The 19,173-nt window shown below is 49.4% G+C and overlaps 1 protein-coding gene across 1 annotated transcript in view; it reads right to left on the minus strand.

Moving 5' to 3' along the window:
- Positions 1–1,856: 1,856 nt before the first annotated feature.
- The window catches only part of POFUT2 (protein O-fucosyltransferase 2), a 22,862-nt gene continuing 5,545 nt past the window's right edge, over positions 1,857–19,173 (minus strand). The window contains exons 4-10 of the mRNA XM_011954238.1: positions 16,296–16,375; positions 15,960–16,035; positions 14,809–14,881; positions 13,645–13,770; positions 5,922–6,102; positions 5,546–5,669; positions 1,857–3,506 (exon numbers count right to left, since the gene is read on the minus strand). Of these exons, the coding sequence (XP_011809628.1) occupies positions 3,353–3,506; positions 5,546–5,669; positions 5,922–6,102; positions 13,645–13,770; positions 14,809–14,881; positions 15,960–16,035; positions 16,296–16,375 (814 nt within the window). The 3' untranslated portion in view covers positions 1,857–3,352. The remainder of the gene's footprint in view (positions 3,507–5,545; positions 5,670–5,921; positions 6,103–13,644; positions 13,771–14,808; positions 14,882–15,959; positions 16,036–16,295; positions 16,376–19,173) is intronic.

A 19,173-nucleotide genomic window follows, 5' to 3' on the forward strand; every position in this document is an offset into this window, starting at 1 on the left:
AGGGTGAGCCATTGGGCCCAGCCCACCACAGGACGGCCCCCTGTGCTTTTGTGTGCCCCAACTCACAGTGACAACACCCTGGCCAGGCCTCTGCATGTTGGCTTGGTGTCATCTGCCTTGCACTGGAGTGAAACAGGGTCAGCCTGCCACCATTCACACAAATTTTAAAAATGAAACCTTTATCAAGGGAGTATCTTTGGACTGTTTTAAAAGTCTTTGGAACCATGACTTGGAGCTGGCAGAATAGGCCGTGGCTGTGGACTTGAGCACAACCAATAGTGCTGAAAACACTATGATTTACATCCATTCCAAGTTGCAAGTCCATCTTTTCTCCCTGCAACAAAAAGACCATTAGCTTAAAAAAGGGAGAGGGTTCCATCATCCTTGCAGCAGCTAAGACAACCCCTTAGGGTCCGCCTGGGCTCTCAGACCCAGTACCTCCTTCCAGGGATGTGCCCACACTGGGTCCTTTTGTTAAATTACATCTGGCCTAAAGCTGGCCATTCTTTGAATTCCTACCTAGTGAACTGCAACCTAACAAAGCATGTAAACAAACTCAACCTAGTAAGTCTATTCTTGTAACAAGTAGCTGGGTCTGTCATAAGCTGCCAGTGGATCAGACCACACCCAAATGTGGCAGAGGCCCAGCCGTAGCCAATCAGGCTGTTTCCGTGCCTCACTTTCGTGTTCTGTCTTTAAGTGCTGCCTGCCCATGCTGCTGTGTAGAGCTCGCTGAGCCTCTCCTGGTTCTGAGTGCAATTCATGAACTGTTCTTTGTTCAAATAAACTCTAAAGTTTTTCTTTTTTTGAGACAGAGTCTTACTCTGTCACCCCAGCCTGGAGTGCAGTGGCACAATCTCAGCTCGTGGCAACTTCCGCCTCCCAGGTTTAAGTGATTCTCCTGCCTCAGCCTCCCAGGTAGCTGGGATTACAGACATGCACCACCACGCCCGCTAGGCTGATTTTTTTTTTTAAGTGGAGACGGGATTTCACCATGTTGGCTGGGCTGGTCTCAAACTCCTGACCTAAAGCACTCCAACCGCCTTGACCTCCCAAAGTGCTGGGATTACAGACGTGAGCCACCGTGTCCAGCCTCAAGTTTTCAACACTCTTGACCATTGTGTCTCACCAGGACTAAGCAAGAGCCTCCTCACCAGCCTCCGGCTTCCAGGCTATTCTCTACACAGTCACGTCACACCCTGCTCTGCTCAGGCTCCACAGAGGCCTCCTACCCACACATCCTCCTGATGCATCACTGGCCCAGTTGCTCCATCCGGGACACCAGCATCTCTCCGCCTTGGCCGTATGTGCCCCGGGGCCTCCGTACTTATTGTTCCTGGCCACTGCCTCTTACAGCCCCACTAGCCTTCCTGGGCCCCTCCCAACCTCCCACCTCCTCCAGGCTGCGTTCTCCACTGAGTTCTGCAGCATTTACCAGCACCTGGCACACAATCTTCTCACTGGCTGGTCTCTTCCCACCACAATTAAACTCACAAAGACCATACTGCCATCTCCTATGTGCCTAAAAACCTGGCAGTTTTCAAACTTGTACAGCTGTGGAATTCTTTCCCCAAAGAGGCCTCCCAGCAGTCTCATGAACAGAGGGCTGCTTGCTGTTGATGATGACGAGGGCTTGCAGGGCCCCTTGAGCAGACCCAGGAAACACTGGGGGCCCCAGGGGCTCTGGCAGAATTGGTGCCCTGATGCAGATGCCATAGCACTCACAGGCCAGCAGGAGCGGCCCCTACCCTGTTCCACCACCTGGTCACTATCTGCTGTCTGTTAGATGTGAAAGCGTTCTTCCACCTTCCACTGGGTAGCAGGAAATGAGTCTAATGAGTCTACGCTCCACAGCTAACTACCATAAAGCAGTTTATTTTTCTTAAAAAGGTACATGGTCACAGTCCAAAATGTTTTATACAGCTCTCAACCTGGAAAATGCAACTGATGAAAAAGGCACTGTTTCTAGAACAAATGGGAAAAGAATAAATATGTCGCCATTTACCTTGCACAGCTTTGAGTAACACCATAGGACCCTGTCACACGTTCAGGGTCAATTTTAAAAGCTTGAGAAGGAGAAGACACAGCAAGGTGATGTCCTAGACTAGCCAGGCTCCGAAGGGAAGAGCTGTCTGTCCCTCCTCACTAACCCTCCTCTCTCTGTCACACAAGTGTCCATGTCACTGTTCCTCTAGCAGATGTGGAAAGTGGGTGCTCAGTGAGGACTCAGCCCCCACCAGCCTGAGGGTCACACGACACCATGGTGGGAAGTCACAAAGGGTAATGAGCCAAGAGGGAGAGGGGGGCTCCCTGACCCTGAGGACCCCTGAGGCACTGCTGCACCTTCCACAGATTCTGCATCCAGCGCTGCCCTCTCTGCGATGCCCCTCGTGGTGGTGGCACAAAGACCTAAAAATGATTTCTGTAAAATGGGTACAACGAGCTCCCTGATAAAGCAGCTCATCCTAGACAGCCTTTTGGAGTTGGTGTGACTGTCCTTCCTCATTTCTAGCTCTCAATAGTGAATGGTGGACCCGGAGGCCTCACATGCACCTGCCAGCCAGGGTGAGGGCAGGGCAGCCAGGGCGAGGGCGGGGCAGCCAGCTGGGCCTGCTGTGAGGAGCGGAGTTGCAAGTTTCCTACAGACAATCCACCAAGTGTCCCAGACACGCCACTGAAAAACTTCCCAGCACTCTGATGTGCTGACGGTAGGGCCTGAACTGTCATCCCTCCACGGGGCTCCCTGAGGCCTCAGGCCCTTCGCTTTGCAGCACCAGGTCTGCCTTGCACACATCCCAGGAGGAAACAAACAGGCAGCCTCCTGCTACGTGGAGGGCAACAGAGAGATTCGTGAGGCGCCTGGTCACTCTGTAGACATTTAAAATGACTCTTCTCCTTGCACCAGCTCCCAGGGAAATGTCAGCCCGTGTCCACCTGATGGAGGGCAGCTCACCCGCCTGCATCTATCCTCAATGTGCTTAAAATATGAAGACATGAAAGGTGGCTGGTAAGGCCAGAGCTGGAGCCTGACAGACACCCCTGCTTCTGGGTCACCACACGGGCCCTGCTGGCAACCGAGCTGTGGGTTCACAGACAATGCCTGAAAACACAACTGCCCCCGAGGGCAGCAGAGCCTCTTCGTCAGCCATGGCGGCTGGAAACGCCAAGGAGAGAGCACAACTCTAGACGCGTTGCACCTCTAGAGGCGTGGGGCCTCTTCTGGGCCTGGGACCCTGTGAGGGACAGTCCTGTCCACCGAGCTCCTGGCTGGCAGCAGACGGTGACTCCGCAGCAACAGAGCCTGCGTCTACCCACGTCAGTCGGGTCCGGGAGCAGCCCCGGAGGAGCCTTCTCAGTAGGTGATCTTCCAGTGCGTGGGCTGCTCACACGCCTTCTCTTGGTCTCCGCAGAACCTGTTGTACGTCGTCTTGGGGTCCAACCCCAGGATTTCTCTTTCCTCATGAATCCGAAAAGAAAATGTTGAGACTGAGGTGCCGATAAAAAACCTGCAAAGGACCACAGAGGTTCCAGAGTTAGGGAGAACTGAGATCACAGAGGTTTCAGAGTTAGGGAGAACTGAGAGGAGCAGGTGAGTGAAATGAGTTCCAGAGTTACATGGAACCGACACAGCCGCACCCCTGCTGGAAGCCCTCGCTCAGGTGCCCTTGACATCTGCGCCGAGGGGCTCTGCCTGGTGCTGCAGCCCCATCCCCACCCCACGGTCAGCAGCCACCACACTCCTGTCCCACCACATGCCCCGCCAGGAGCTCTCCTCTCCCGTCACCAAATCCCAGACCAGGCACGCCAGTGCAGGTCGAATACCTCCTGGACCGGGCACGCCGGTGCAGGTCGAATACCTCCTGGACCGGGCACGCCGGTGCAGGTCAAATACCTCCTGTGGGTCACATGGTGAACAATGAGAGATTCCTACTAATCACAACACTATCTAGCCAAGGCATGGGGGATTCTTATCCTGAGGCACAAGAGAAATCACAGAGGTCAAGGCCCCCTCCACACACACACTGTACGGGCTGGTGGGGACACCCTTCTCCAGGGGTTTCTTCACACCTCGGGTCAGCGGCCTGCCCATTCCTCTGGCTCCCGCGCAGTTGGTCTCTGGCTCTCCAGCAGCACTTCATGAACTTCATGAACAAGCAAACCCCAGAGATGTTTCCAGAGCAAACGTGACGTGCCCAGCGCTGTACACGGAAACACAGGGCCAGCAGGCTGCACAGGCCTGTGTGCTGCTGGGTGGGGGCGGCATTGGTGGGGAGACCCTCACCACCCCACACACAGCGGCCTGTCAGAGCAGGCCGCACCGGCCTGGAGGCAGAGCAGCTTCAGTGAGCTGGGCCAAGTGCTTCACGCAGCTGAGGGCAGGAGGCCAAGAGCTCAGTGTCAGGCCTCCCCACAGCAGGCTTCCTGGGGTGGGGAGACAGCACTGCCAAGCTCGCAGTCAAATCTCAAGGCCACACCTGAGAAGCAGGGGCGAGCTTGTGACTGGGCTCCCGCACACCTCCACCTTGACCTAAGAAGTCAGCGCTGCCTCCTGTCTGTTTAACAGGTAAAGGGATCCACGCCCTGCAGACAGCATCACCCGGAGCCTCTGTGGGTCTTACGCACAATGCCCAGAACACCACAGGAAACAGCAGATGTGTGAAGAGGCACCGGCTCAGGGCGCTCAGCATTCCTCGGGCAGGAGGGAGACAGACTAACTCACAGAGACCCACACACATGCACAGTGCTACCCACGGGAAGACCATTCCCTCTACTTTCCTTTTTTATTGAACTCAAACTGTTTCACCCTAACCCCAACCTTAGTCTCCTATGCAGACGGGCAGACAGGTCTTTGGAGGAACAGAGGCCCAGGCCTACCTCCTACAGCTGCCCCATGAGAATGACGGCACGCAGGGCCCAGGATCCCAGCCTTGCGGATGCTCGTGGCAACCCCACAAGAAAGATCACACGCAGGACCCAGACTCCCGGCCTCGGGGATACTCACAACCCCACGAGAACGACCGCACGAGGGCCCAGGCTCCCAGCCTCGGCAATGCTCATGACGCTCTTCAACAACACACACAGCACCAAGGACGTGCCCAACTAGAGGGCACGGGCAACTCTCAGGGCAGGGGGCAGACGGGGCAGAAACTGGGAATGACGGGAAAATGAGACACAAGAAGAGGTTCTGAGATGAGGCCAGCTATGCCAACAGCCTGCTATGGAGGAAGTCTGGGTGTGAGAATTAAAAGGGCAAGATGCACAATTAACTTCAGCCCAGGGAAACACTGAACCAGATGCTACAGGAGACTCAGACGAGGAGGTAAACAGTGTGGAAATGATCACTGTGAACACAGGTGACCATCTGCTCTGACACCGAGTATCTGGAACAAAGAACCTTTCGAAAGCCACCCAACCCGCTCTCGGCCGACGGTGAAGTGGGCAGGCTACGCAGGCGACCATCTGCTCTGACACCGAGTACCTGGGACGGAAGAACCTTTCAAAGTCCCCCGACCCGCTCTCGGCCGACGGTGAAGGGGGCAGGCACCTGGCATGTGAGCAGATCCACTGGTCAATAATCGCAACGCCTCCATCCTTGTAGAGCTCCAGCTCCTCCCACGTGGGTTCAAACCTCACCATCTCGGGTAACAGCTTTTTTAGCTCTTCATATTCTGCGAAGCAGAAGGAGAGACCCTTTGAACCGGATCCTCCGGTAGGAACAGATATGCATCTCTTTAGCAGAAAGGCATGCATACTTGGCTTCTGGTTAATTCGTTAGGAACTGGCTCAAAAGGTGCAGACATACAATTCAGCTTTACCCTCCCAGGAATTACAGTTGAAGATCATGCAGGCCTAGGTCTACCCAGAACGGAACCAGGGATCAAGACGAAAAGAAAGAAACGAAAGGCACTGAAGCTCCATACCCTTTCTGACGGCATCTGTGGCCACAAACACCTTGTCCAGCCGGTGGATCTTCATGAGGCTGCGGATCTTCCTCACGGCCCCTTCCAGGCTGGGCACATCCTCTCTGTGACCCCAGATAAAATCTTTTCTTCTCAGATGGACTCCCAGATAGGGGCCCCCTAGTGCCGAGCCCAGCTTGACCTAGCAAAGAACCACAAGGAAATGCAGAAACTGACAGGCGGGCTCGGGGCTCATCCTGGGCATGGGTGGACTTGAGACGCAGAGGGACGACCATTTCCCTGTGGCCTCCTCCACGGGGTGGCCTCCAGGGCTAAGGGATTCAGGTGGAATCTCGGGGGCGACCAGATGTCTTTCTAAGAAGATAGTGAAGCAGTATTAATTACCACGGATCATTTTATCTGAGTTAAAGAAAAGTATTTAAAAAGAGAACAGCATGTGGAGACTCACGCGGCAAACTTTTGCTCTGAGAACCACCGCAGGGACGTGCCAGCTCCTGTGGACGAAGCAGCTCACAGCTGCAAACTCCCCAAGAGCCAGAATGCTCTGCTGCCCTCTTGACAGCACCACCTCCTGGTTGGAGGCCACCAATGCAAATGGTTACAGCAAATTCTAACAGAACCCTGCTCTAAAGAAGGAGAAAGCAACAGCTAATTCCACCACTTGCAACATCCTGGCTGACTATAGGTCCAGAGTCTGTCCACATGACAACTTCACTGCAGCATAACCAGCATTCGAGAAAGCCAGTGCACTCGGCAAAACTACAACCAAGGACCCTGCCAGAGTCCACTTCACTCCCCTGCCACCTCCACAGAGCAGGTGCTGGGAGACCTGAAGACGGAGCACATCACAGGACTCTCTGCAGACATTCCCCAGCACCATCCCAGGGCCCGGAAGCCCCATCCCTAGGGGAAGGGAAGAGCACCACAGAGCACCCCGTGGGATGAAAGAATCCGAACAGCAGCCCGTGAGTTCCAGATCTTTCCACTGAAATCGTCTGCCCAGATGAGCAGGCAGAAAACCAAATGTGATAATATGACAAAACAAGGTTCTATGGCACCCCCAAAAGATCACAGTAGCTCCCCAGCAATGGATCCAAACCAAGAAGAAATCTCTGAATTGCCAGATAAAGAATTCTGAAGGCTGATTATTAGGCTACTCAAGGACATACCAGACAAAGGTGAAAACCGACTCTTCACTTTCTTTGTTGGCTTTGTCTTGATGACCTGTCTAGTGCTGAAAAAGGTGAAAGGTGAAAAAAAATACAGAATATGGATGAAAAATGCTCCAGATAAATAGGTATCACAAAGAAAAATCAATTCCAACTTCTGGAAATGAAAGACACGCTTAAAGAAACGAAATACACTGGGAAGTTTCAATAATAGACTAGAACAGGAGAAGAAAGAGCTTCAGAGCTTAAAGACAAGGTTTTCAAATTAGCCCAATTCAACAAACACAAAGATAAAAGAATAGTAAAAGAAAAAAAAGGACAAAGCCTCCAAGATATTTGGGATTATGTTAAACAACCAAACTTAAGGATAATTGGTGTTCCTGAGGAAGAAGAGAAATCGAAAAGTTTGGAAAATGTATTTGAGGGAAGAATTGAGGAAAACTTCCTGGTCTTGCTAGAGATCTAGACATCCAAATACAGGAAACTCAAAGAATACCTGGGCAATTCATCACAAAAAGATCATTGCCTAGGCACATAGTCATCAGGTTATCTAAAGTCAAGACGAAGGAAAGAATCTTAAAAGCTGTGAGCCAAAAGCACCAGGTAACCTATAAAGGAAAACCTATCAGATTAACAGCAGATTTCTCAGCAGAAACCCTACAAGCTACAAGGGACTGGGGTCCTATCTTCAGCCTCCACAAACAAAATAATTATCAGCCAAGAATTTTGTATTCAGCAAAACTAAGCTTCATAAATGAAGGAGAGATCATCTTCTTCAGACAAACAAATGCTGAGAGAATTCACCACTACCAAGCCAGTACTACAAGAAATGCTAAAAGAAATTCTAAATCTTGAAACAAAACCTCAAAATACACGAAACTAGAACCTCCTTAAAGCATAAATCTCACAGGCCCTATAAAACAACACAATTAAAAAAAAAGAAAGAAAGAAAGAAAACAGGGTATTCAAGCAGCAACTAGCATGATGAATAGAATATAGTACCTCACACCTCAATACCAAAGTTGAATGTAAATGGCTTAAATGCTCCACTTAAAAGAAACAGAATAGCAGAATGGATAAAAATCTGCCTAAAAGCTGTGAGGCAAAAGTCTTCAAGAGACTCACCTAACACATAAGGACTCACATACACTTAAGGTAAAGGGGTGGAAAAAGATATTCCAAGCAAATAGACACCAAAAGTGAGCAGCGTAGCTATTCTTTTTTTTTTTGAGGCGGAGTCTCGCTCTGTCGCCCGGACTGGAGTGCAGTGGCCGGATCTCAGCTCACTGCAAGCTCCGCCTCCTGGGTTTACGCCATTCTCCTGCCTCAGCCTCCCGAGTAGCTGGGACTACAGGCGCCCGCCACCTCGCCCGGCTAGTTTTTGTATTTTTAGTAGAGACGGGGTTTCACCGTGTTAGCCAGGATGGTCTCGATCTCCTGACCTCGTGATCCGCCCGTCTCGGCCTCCCAAAGTGCTGGGATTACAGGCTTGAGCCACCGCGCCCGGCCTCGTAGCTATTCTTTTATCAGACAAAACAGACTTTAAAGCAACAACAGTTAAAAAAGATGGAGGAACATTATATAATGATAAAAGGATCAGTCCAACAGGAGAATGTCACAATCCTAAATATACATGCACCCAACACTGGAGCTACCAAACTTACAAAACAATTACTACTAGACCTAAAAAGTGAGATAGACAGCAACACAATAGAAGTGGGGGCTTCAATACTCCACTGACATCACCAGACAGGTCATCAAGACAGAAAGCCAACAAAGAAACAATGGACTCAAACTATATCCTGGAACAAGTGGACTAAGATATTTACAGAACATTCTACCCAACAGCTGCAGAATAGACTTCCTGTTCATCAGCACACCGAACGTTATCCAAGACACTTCCTGTTCATCAGCACACAGAACGTTACTGTTTCCCAAGGCACTTCCTGTTCATCGTTACTGTTTCCCAAGGCACTTCCCGTTCATCAGCATACAGATCGTTACCGAGGCACTTTCTGTTCATCAGCACGTGGAACGTTATCCAAGACAGACCATATGACTGGCCACAAAACAAGCCTCAATAAATTTAAGAAAATCAAAATTATGTCAAATACCCTCTCAGACTACAATGGAATAAAACTGGAAATTAAATCCAAAAGGAACCCTCAAAACTCTACAAATACATAGAAATTAAATAATCTGCTCCCAGTCTTTGGGTCAAGAATGAAATTAAGATGGAAATTTAAAAATTATTTGAACTGAGTAACAGTGACACAACTTATCAAAACCCCTGGGACACAGCAAAAGTGGTGCCAAGAGGAAAATTCACAGCATTAAATGCTTACATCAAAAAATCTGAAAGAGCACAAACAATCTAAGGTCATACCTCAAGGAACGAGAGAAAAAAGAACAAACCAAACCCAAATCCAGCAGAAGAAAAGAACTAAGATGAAAGCAGAACTAAATGAAATTGAAACGAACAAACGAAAAAATAACAAAAGTTAAATGAAACAATAAGCTGGTTCTTTGAAAAGATAAACAACATTGATAGACCATTAGTGAGATTAATGAAGAAGAGAAAAGATCCAAATAAGCCCAATTAGAAACAAAACGGGAGATATCACAGTCGATACCATAGAAACACAAATAATCATCCAAGGCTACTATGAACACTTTTATGCGCACAAACTGGAAAACCAAGAGGATAAATTCCTGGAAATATACAACCCTTCTAGATATAAACCAGGAAGAAATATAAACTCTGAACAGACCAATAACAAGTAGTGAGATGGAAACAGTAATTTAAAAATTGCCAACAGAAAAAGTTCAGGAAGAAATATAAACTCTGAACAGACCAATAACAAGTAGTGAGATTGAAACAATAATTTAAAAATTGCCAACAGAAAAAGTTCAGGAAGAAATATAAACTCTGAACAGACCAATAACAAGTAGTGAGATGGAAACAGTAATTTAAAAATTGCTAACAGAAAAAGTTCAGGACCCAATGGATCCACAGATGAAATCACTCAAAGAAGAATTGGTACCAATTCTACTGAAACTATTCCAAAAGACAGAGAAAGAGGGAATCCTCCCTAAATCAACAGACTAATATCCCTGATGAACACAGATGCAAAAAGCCTCAAAAAAATACTAGCTAACTGAATCCAACAACATATCAAAAAGGTAACACCATGATCAAATGGATTTCATATCTGGGATGCAGGGATGGTTTAACATATGGAAGTCAACAAATGTGACACACTGCCTAAACAGCACTAAAAACAAAAATCATATGATCATTTTAATAGATGCAGAAGAAGCATTTGACAAATCCAGCATTGCTTTATGATTAAAACCCTCAGCAAAGGTGGCACAGAAGGGACATACCTCAAGGTAATAAAAGTCATCTATGATAAATCCAAAGTCAACATTATACTGAACGGGGAAAAGTTGAAAGCACTCCCCCTGAGAACCGGAGCAAGACAAGGATGCCCACTCTCACCAATTCTATTCAACGTAGTACTGGAAGTCCTAGTCAGAGCAATCAGACAAGAAAAAGAAAGAAAGGGCATCCAAATCAGTAAAGAGTAAGTCAAACGGTCACTGTTCACTGATGATATAATTGTATACCTAGGAAACCCCTAAAGACTCATCCAAAAAACTCCCAGATTTGACAAATGAATTCCGTAAAGTTTCAGGATACAAAATCAATGTACACAAGTCAGCAACACTGCTATACACCAATAACAACCAAGCTGAGAATCAAACCAAGAACTCAACTCCTTTTACAACAGCTGCAAAAAAAAAAAAGAAACAAAACAAAACAAAAAAACAACAACAACCAAAAAAACCCACAAAACTTGATCTCTACAAGGAAAATTACAAAACACGGCTGAAAGAAATCATAAACAACACAAACTATTGGAAACACATCCCATGCTCATGGATGGGTAGAATCAATATAATGAAAATGACCATACTACAAAAGCAATCTATCAGTGCAATTCCCATCAAAATGCCATCATCATTCTTCACAGAACTAGAAAAAACAAAATCCTAAAATTCATATGGAACCAAAACAGAGCCTACATAGCCAAAGCAAGACTAAGCAAGAAGTACAAATCTGGAGGTACACATGACTCAACTTCAAACTATCCTACAAGACTACAGTCACCAAAACAGCACGGCACTGCTATAAAAATAGGCACCTAGACCAGTGGAGCAGAATAGAGAACCCAGAAATAAAGTGAAATACTTACAGATCTTCAACAAAGCAAACAAAAACACCAAGTGGGGAAAGGACATCCTATTCAAAAAGGGTGCAGGATTAATTGGCAACCCACATGTAGAAGAATGAAACTGGATCCTCGTCTCTCATCTTATACAAAAATCAACTCAAGGTAGATCAAAGACTTAAATCTAAGACCTGAAATCATAAAAATTCTAGACGATAACATCAGAAAAACTCTTCTAGACATTGGCTTAGGAAAAGAGTTCCTGACCAAGAACCCAAAAGCAAAACCAACAAAAACAAACGTTAATATTTAGGACATAATTAAACTAAAAGCTTCTGCACAGCAAAAGAAACAACCAGCAAACAGCCCCCAGAGTGGGAGAAAATACTCGCAAACTTTGCATCCGACCAAGGACTAACATCCACCATCTACAAGGAACCAAAACAAATCAGCATGAAAAAAAAACAAATAATCCCATCAAAACGTAGGCTAAGGACATGAATACACAATTCTCAAAAGAAGATACACAAATGGCCAACAAACATACGAAAAAATGCTCCATATCACTAATGATCAGGGAAATGCAAATGAGAACCACAACAGGATATACCTTACTCCTGCGAGAACAGCCATAATCAAAAAACCAAAAAATTATGGATGTTGACATGGATGTGGTGAAGGGGAACACCGTGACACTGCTGGTGGGAATGCACACTAGTACAACCACTACAGAAAACAGTATGGAGATTCTTAAAGAACTAAAGGTAGATCTACCATTGATCCAGCAATCCCACTGCCGGGTATCTACCCAGAGAAAAAGAAGTCACTATATGAAAAAGACACTTGCACACGCATGTTTATAGCAGCACAATCCACAGCTGTGAGAACATGGAACTGGCCTGAATGCCCATCGGCCAGTGAGTGGATAAAGAAAATGTGGTGTATCAGCCATAAAAAGGAAGGAAATGAATGCTTTGCAGCAACCTGGATGGAGCTGGAGACCATTATTCTAAATGAAGTAACTCAGGAACAGAAAACCAAATATCGCATGTTCTCACTCACAAGTGGGAACTAAGCTATGAGGATGCAAAGGCATAAGAATGACACAACGGACTTTGGGGACTCGAGGGGAAGAGTGGAGGGGGTGAGGAATAAAGACTACACACTGGGTATGGTGTACACTGCTCGGGTGACAGGTGCACCAAAATCTCAGAAATCACCACTAAAGAACTTATCCATGCAACCAAAAACCACCTGTTCCCCAAAAACAATTAAAGTTAAAAAAAAAAAAAAAAAAGATAAAATAAGCCAGCCACAGTGGCTCATGTCTGTCATCCCAGCACTTTGGGAGGCTGAGGCAGGTGGATTACTTGAGGTCAGGAGTTTGAGACCAGCCTGGCCAACATGAGAAAATCCTGTCTGTACTCAAAATACAAAATACAAAAATTAGCCGGGCGTTGTGGTGCACACCTGTAGTCCCAGCTACTCAGGAGACTGAGACTCTGTCTCAAAACAAAACCAAAACCAAAAAAAGTTAATTAAAGAAAATTTAAAAGAATAAAAAATAAAAAACACTGAAAAGAAATACAAGTGGGATAAAATGAAAAAATCTTCTATATTCTTTCCCGAGTAAAAACTGTCCAAGTAACTTAATTATTGCTGGAACAATTAGTGCTACTCCACTTGGAAACAGCTCAAATACCCCATAAAGAACAAACAAGTAAAATGGCACTTCTGTGAAAGTTTTGTTTAAAAAACACAAAAAACACACACTGAAAATGCTTAACAACAACATCAAGCTGAAAAAGCAACACGTTTGTTGTAATTACACCACAGAAAAACCCAAACTTTCAGAAAACACTTAAAAATACACACATAGAATAAAAAAAGGATGACTCTAGACCAAAATAGCACTGAGGTGCTTCTGGGCGAGTCTGGGTGAACGCTGCTTTTCTCTATCAATCAGGTCATGAGGGAGAAAGGCCGAACGTGCCTCCGATCACCTCAAGCTCCTGCTTCCTCGCTCCTGGCCTCGCCGCACTCTGAGAACACCTTTGAGGCTGCTGGGCCTGCCATGACTCCCCGTGTTACTAAAACGAAAGCCAGGTGGAGTGACTCCCCGAGTCTGCACTGCGACGAGGGCCCCAGGGTCCTGGTGCCTCCCGAGAGCGGGTAATTACCGTGACTCACATTCCAGGGAGGCATCCACGCCGACAGACCCGCCAACCCTGCTGTGACTCTGAACTGAAGGCATGAGTTTTTGGGCATCTCAAGAGAGGATTTACCTTCTCTCCAATTAACAAAAGGGAGAGGGGCTACCTTCATCTTCGTCCAGTCCTCCTGGAAGGGGATCCTGTCCGCGTCGTCCGTGGAGTTGAGGTGTCTGCTCCTGAACTCGTCTCCCACCTCCCGCAGGTGCCTGGCAAACACCATGCTGCGACGGGTCTGTGGAAACGGCGACGGCTCGGCTGAGAACACGCCCGCCCGCCATGCCGCCCTTCCGGAGCGGGTTCTCCCATGGCTGCCGCCACCCACCCCTGCAGCTGGAACAAGACCCTCGGAGACATTCCTCATCGACAGTCGCCCGAGAAGCAGTGCCGTCCACGGTGGAGGCTCTCGGAGGGTCTACTGCAGGAAGCCAATGCAGGGCAAGCCGCCCACCCCTGCCGGCTCTGCCAGGCTCCCCCGCGGGAAGCTGTGGCACACACTGGGCTCAGCTGGCCGTTGCCCCGGCTGGCACAACTATGTGCAGCTCCTTCCCCTCCGTGTCTCCCCAACTCCACTTCTAGCTGACTCGGTTACCCGGTTAGCCGTCCTGCTTTTGCCAAATGGGGCGGGACTGACCTGCACAAAGCCCCGTGTGAGCAGGGACTGTGTCTCCTGCAGGCAGGTTCTGGCTTTACAAGCTGCTGCCCTGGTGAACATGTCAGCAGACCTGCCGTGCCCACCCTGGTGAACATGTCAGCAGACCTGCCGTGCCCACCCTGGTGAACATGTCAGCAGACCTGCCGTGCCCACGGGAGGGGGCAGCCACTTCCCGCCCTATACTCCCACTCACTCACGGAACCGGGGCGGCTATGGAAAGTCACCCCATCAACACAGAAATCAACGCCAACGGGAAAGACCCGCTGCAGAAAACAGTCCCGTCTTTCAAAGCTAAAGAGAGGAGAAAGGAGGGGTCTACGTTCCTGCCACTGGCGGAGTCACTGACTCGGGGGCTGACTCCAGGACGCTGCCACTGCATTCAGGGCCTGTGGCATCAGAGGGGAGAGCCGGGCGGCCCTGCGGGCTCCCGAGGACCTGGCTCTGCAGCCATGTGAGACTCGGGGGCGGCGCAGTCACTGCAGGTGCCCATATCCAGGGCTTCAATTATGATTTTAATCAGCAAGGTTCAAAAGAGCCGTCAACTGTTTTAAATTTTCAAAAACTAAATAATAGGCAACATACACTAATTTAGAAAGATGCTCCCGAGGCAACACTCACATCCCAGTATTCTTTCCCTCCGTAGTGGTCGTGAAGTAGGTTCTCGGCTCTGTCTAACATCACGGACCTGTTTTTAAACAACATGACAACGGTTGTAAGAGTTAAGGATGATGACATTCACACTCCCAGAGCACAAACTGGGAGAACCCAGGGCCGGGGAAGCGGAGACCAAGTCTTCAAGGGACACCAACCAGGGCGCGTCGGGGGTTATGGCTGAGACACAGGCAGGCTGCCATCTGGCCTCCACACCACAGTTCTGAGAGGGCTTTGATGCCCACTGTCAACTCAGAGAATGACATCAGAGAGCAGTATCTCCTAATTTGAGGAGTGTATTTGGGAGTGGGCAGAAGGCTTGGAATCCAGGATCCATCGATGGCTATGGCAAGCTGCAGGTGCGCCTGAAGAGGGGAGGCTGTGGGAAGCTTTTCTTTGGCAAAAAGGAGAGGTTCACATAAGCTGCTTGGAAACAAATTCACCGACTCGGGCTCAAAGCTGGAGCTGCATCTGTTCCGTGGTAGAGACGCCATTCCTGGGCGGGCATTCTTGCGACAGCGTCTTGTCTGAGTTACTGCAGCCCTTGTCCATTGGCAAACCTGGTCCCAGAAATACGTGCACATGTGTGAAGCAGTGGCTGTGAAGGTGTGAGGTGCATGAAATGTGTGACGAACGTCCTGGGGTTATTTCAGAGAGCCCTCCAGCCAGCCTTTATCTCAGACTTGCAGGCAGGCACCTCCTCCTCAGCGCCTTCCTTGCTCCAGTTTGGGTCAGACAAGTCATCCTGGTGCCTGTGACTGTCACGCTAAACGCTACCTAATTCCACGTGGGAAGCGCCTCTCCTATTCCAGCCACTGAACCATCTCACCATACTCCCTAGGGCTCTTGATGCAAAATAAAAACGAAACACACAAAACGGATCGTGAGAAAACAGACCCGAACACTGGGGTGGTAAAGGTTGGAATACAAAAACCCAGAAATTTTTAAGGAAAAGACTGATGAATTTGACTACATAAAAATTTTAATTTTGGTCTGGTGCGGTGGCTCACACCTGTAATCCCAGCACTTTGGGAGGCCGAGGTGGGCGGATCTCGAGGTCAGGAGATCGAGACCAATCGTCTTCTTCTGGGTGGCATCCTTCAGTTTTATGCCCTCACGGTTCACACACAGACTCTTCTACACAAACCTGGAAACAACCAAAGGCCACATTTTCTTCCATGTGTACACAGACAGCTGCAAAAGAACAAGGTGATGTCCACGTGTCGTAATGCCCAGGTGTGCGGCTGGGTGGGAAGACAAGGGCAAACTGAAAACTGCCTGGGCAGCGTGTGTGGTGATTCCACACGTTTAAAAAGACGGCCGCACGCACAGGCGGCGATGTGAGGTGATTTCTGGAGAGATGGGCATAGCTGGATTCAGTGGGTGCCTCTGGCCCTGCTTCCAACGCCGTTTAAGACTTTTTGTGAAATGCAATACCGCACTTCGAGACGCACATTCCGCACGGGCGCAGGTAGAGGACATTCCGCACAGGTGCGGGTAGGCAAACTGCTCCAAAATGAACACGGTGCAGCCCCTACCCGGGTGGAGGAACAAGGAGGAACAAAGCCCTTCACACACTTGCTCTGCCCCGTCCTTAGGGGCCTCCCCAGCATCCTCCTATCTCTACCTCCGATGCACAGGACTGTCTATGACCTTCATGAACATGGAACATGACCACATTTATCTTTTTTTTTTTTTTTTTTTTTTTTTTTTTTACTGGGCATTCTATCTTGATTTCTCTTTGTTGAAAACGGCGGCAGTCTGCCCATCGTCAGCTGTGGATCTATCACACTCTACCCCGTGCATGGCTGAGGGGTGCACGGGTTTTCCTGGTCCGGGGAGGCCGTGAACGTTCCTGGGCAGGGGTCTGTGGGTGCATGTCCTGCATTCGGGGTGCACCGGACTCCCAGGGTTTTAGCAGATTCTCGCTCCAGGAGCAGCCTTCGAGCCCCTGTGGACCTGTCCTCCTGACGGTGGTTGGTTTCCTGAGCATGACAGCACTGGGGCACCTGCTCGCGTTCACAGCAGCCGTTCTTACTCGTGAATCACACGGATCCCGTCTTGGACTCACCTCACCCCAGGCTGCCCGTCCCTCACTCACTGGGTTTCGTCTCCTGTGTCCCGGAAAGTCCTTAGTTCATGAAATGTGCTGCAGGACCTTCCTCTCTGAGGCCTGTCTCCGTTCTTCTTATGGACAAAAGTTCTTGATTTTAAAGTAACTGGCTTTACCAGTCTTTCTTTTTTGGTGCATGCTTTTCCCATCTTGTTGAAGAAAGCTTCCTGTCCCAAGGTGGTAAGGCTGCTCTCTTAACGGCTTTATAGCTTCACCTTCCCATTAGGGCTTCAACCCCCATTAGAGACTTTCCCTGGGTGCTGGGGGCAGACGGCCTCGCCCCCACCGTCAGCCTCCTTCCCCTGCGCCCTGGCAGAGGTGTTTCTCCTCAATCAGGACCATCTGGCTGGAAGCCCCTCTGGGCGCAGCTCCATTCTAAGCTGCAAATGTGAATAAAAAAAAACGGACTGGCACGACTGTTCCATGGGCCCCACACGGAGGCAGACTGGCTTCCGAAACCCGGGTATTTTCATGAAATGAACCCAGTCCCAGGACATGAAAGCTGCATCTCAACAACCAAAACAATTCAGCCTAGTTCCCTCCACAACCTCTGAGTTTTGCTTTTCCGCAACAGTCGGGCTGGCTGAGCAGCAGACACGCGGGTCTGTGCTGGAGCCACCTGCCTTCACAAAGGCCCAGAGCAGCTGAGACCATGTGGTCCTGGCCCACTGGGGCCAGCGGCAGCTGTTACTGACCAGGGTGATACCGAGCCAGCCGTGATGTCCAATAGGATCGCAACTGCCATGGCCTCTGGAGGCGCACACAGGGCACGACAGCAGACAAGGCAGCCTCAACCTCAACGTGGGCAAGCGCGAGTGGCACCCATGCCCTGCTGTGCCCAGTCTGTGGGAGACTGTGGGCGGCAAGCCACCCAGGTGCCGAAGCGAGAGACCGAGGGCACGAGCTCTTCCAGTCTAATGAAATATGTAAAATAACAATAGTTATACTAGATCTAGATCATAGATACGATTATGTATGAATATCATTAATCATTAGTTTGTAGTAATTACTCTTTATTCCGATATTATAATAATCCTCGCTCTACAATTATAACTTAGGAAAAACCAGGCCATACAGAGATAGGAGATGAGGGGACACAGTGAGAAGTGACCAGAAGACAAGAATGTGAGCTTTCTGTGATGCCCGGGCAGGGCCACCAGAGGGCTCCTTGGTCTAGTGGTAATGCCAGCGTCTGGGAAGACACCCGTTGCCAAGTGGACCGTGGTCTAGCGGTAGCGTCAGTGCCAAGGAAAACACCCGCTACTCAGCAGACAGAGAAAAGGAGTCTCCTTTCCCCGGAGGAGTTTAGAGAAGACTCTGCTCCTCCACCTCTTGTGGAGGGCCCGACTGATGCCAGGCACACCCGCCGTTCTCTGGAGGCCTGACCGCCTCCCTGGGACGCTGTGCTTCAGCGGTCACGCTCCTGGTCCGCCTTCATGTTCCATCCTGTACACCTGGCTCTGCCTTTTAGGTAACAGTAGCAAATTAGTGAAAGTACTGAAAGTCTCTGATAGGCAGAAATAATGGCGTAAGCTGTCTCTATCTCTCCCTCCTTTCTCTCTGCCTTGGCTGCCAGGAAGGGAAGGGCCCCCGTCCAGTGGACACGTGACCCACGTGACTTTACCTATCAATGGAGATGGCTCACATTCCTTACCCTGCCCCTTTTGCCTTGTATCCGATAAATATCAGCACAGCCTGGCATTCGGGACCACTACTGGTCTCCGCGTCTTGGTGGTAGTGGTCCCCCGGGCCTAGCTGCTTTTTCTTTTATCTCTTTGTCTTGTGTCTTTATTCCTACAATCTCTCGTCTCTGCGCACAGGGAGAAAAACCCACCGGCCCTGTGGGGCTGGACCCTGCAGGAGATGCTCACAGTGCCTGCTGGGGGACTCAGAAGAAGATCCAAGGGAGGTGACGGAGAGGGTCCCAGTCTGCAGCAAGTTCTAAGAACGTGGTCATCAACAGTTCCCTCCAGAGTTTACGACATCATCAGGTACTGACTTGTCTGCAACCCCAGCCGCCTGGGTGGACCCTTGTGGCCCGGCTCACCAGGCTGGCGGTCACTTGCGGCAGACGCATGGCCAAAGGTGGCTGCACGATCCTCTCCAGACCCGTGAGGCAGCAAACAGATCAAACAGTAGGTGTTGGGTGCGGGGAGGGGGCAGGTATTGGTAAAAGTTGCCCAAGTGGTACAAATGGAGAACAGTCTCACGGTAAGCCC

Source organism: Colobus angolensis, unplaced genomic scaffold (genome assembly GCF_000951035.1).
Source record: "Colobus angolensis palliatus isolate OR3802 unplaced genomic scaffold, Cang.pa_1.0 Scaffold38, whole genome shotgun sequence".
In the NCBI taxonomy this organism is placed as follows: Eukaryota; Metazoa; Chordata; class Mammalia; order Primates; family Cercopithecidae; genus Colobus; species Colobus angolensis.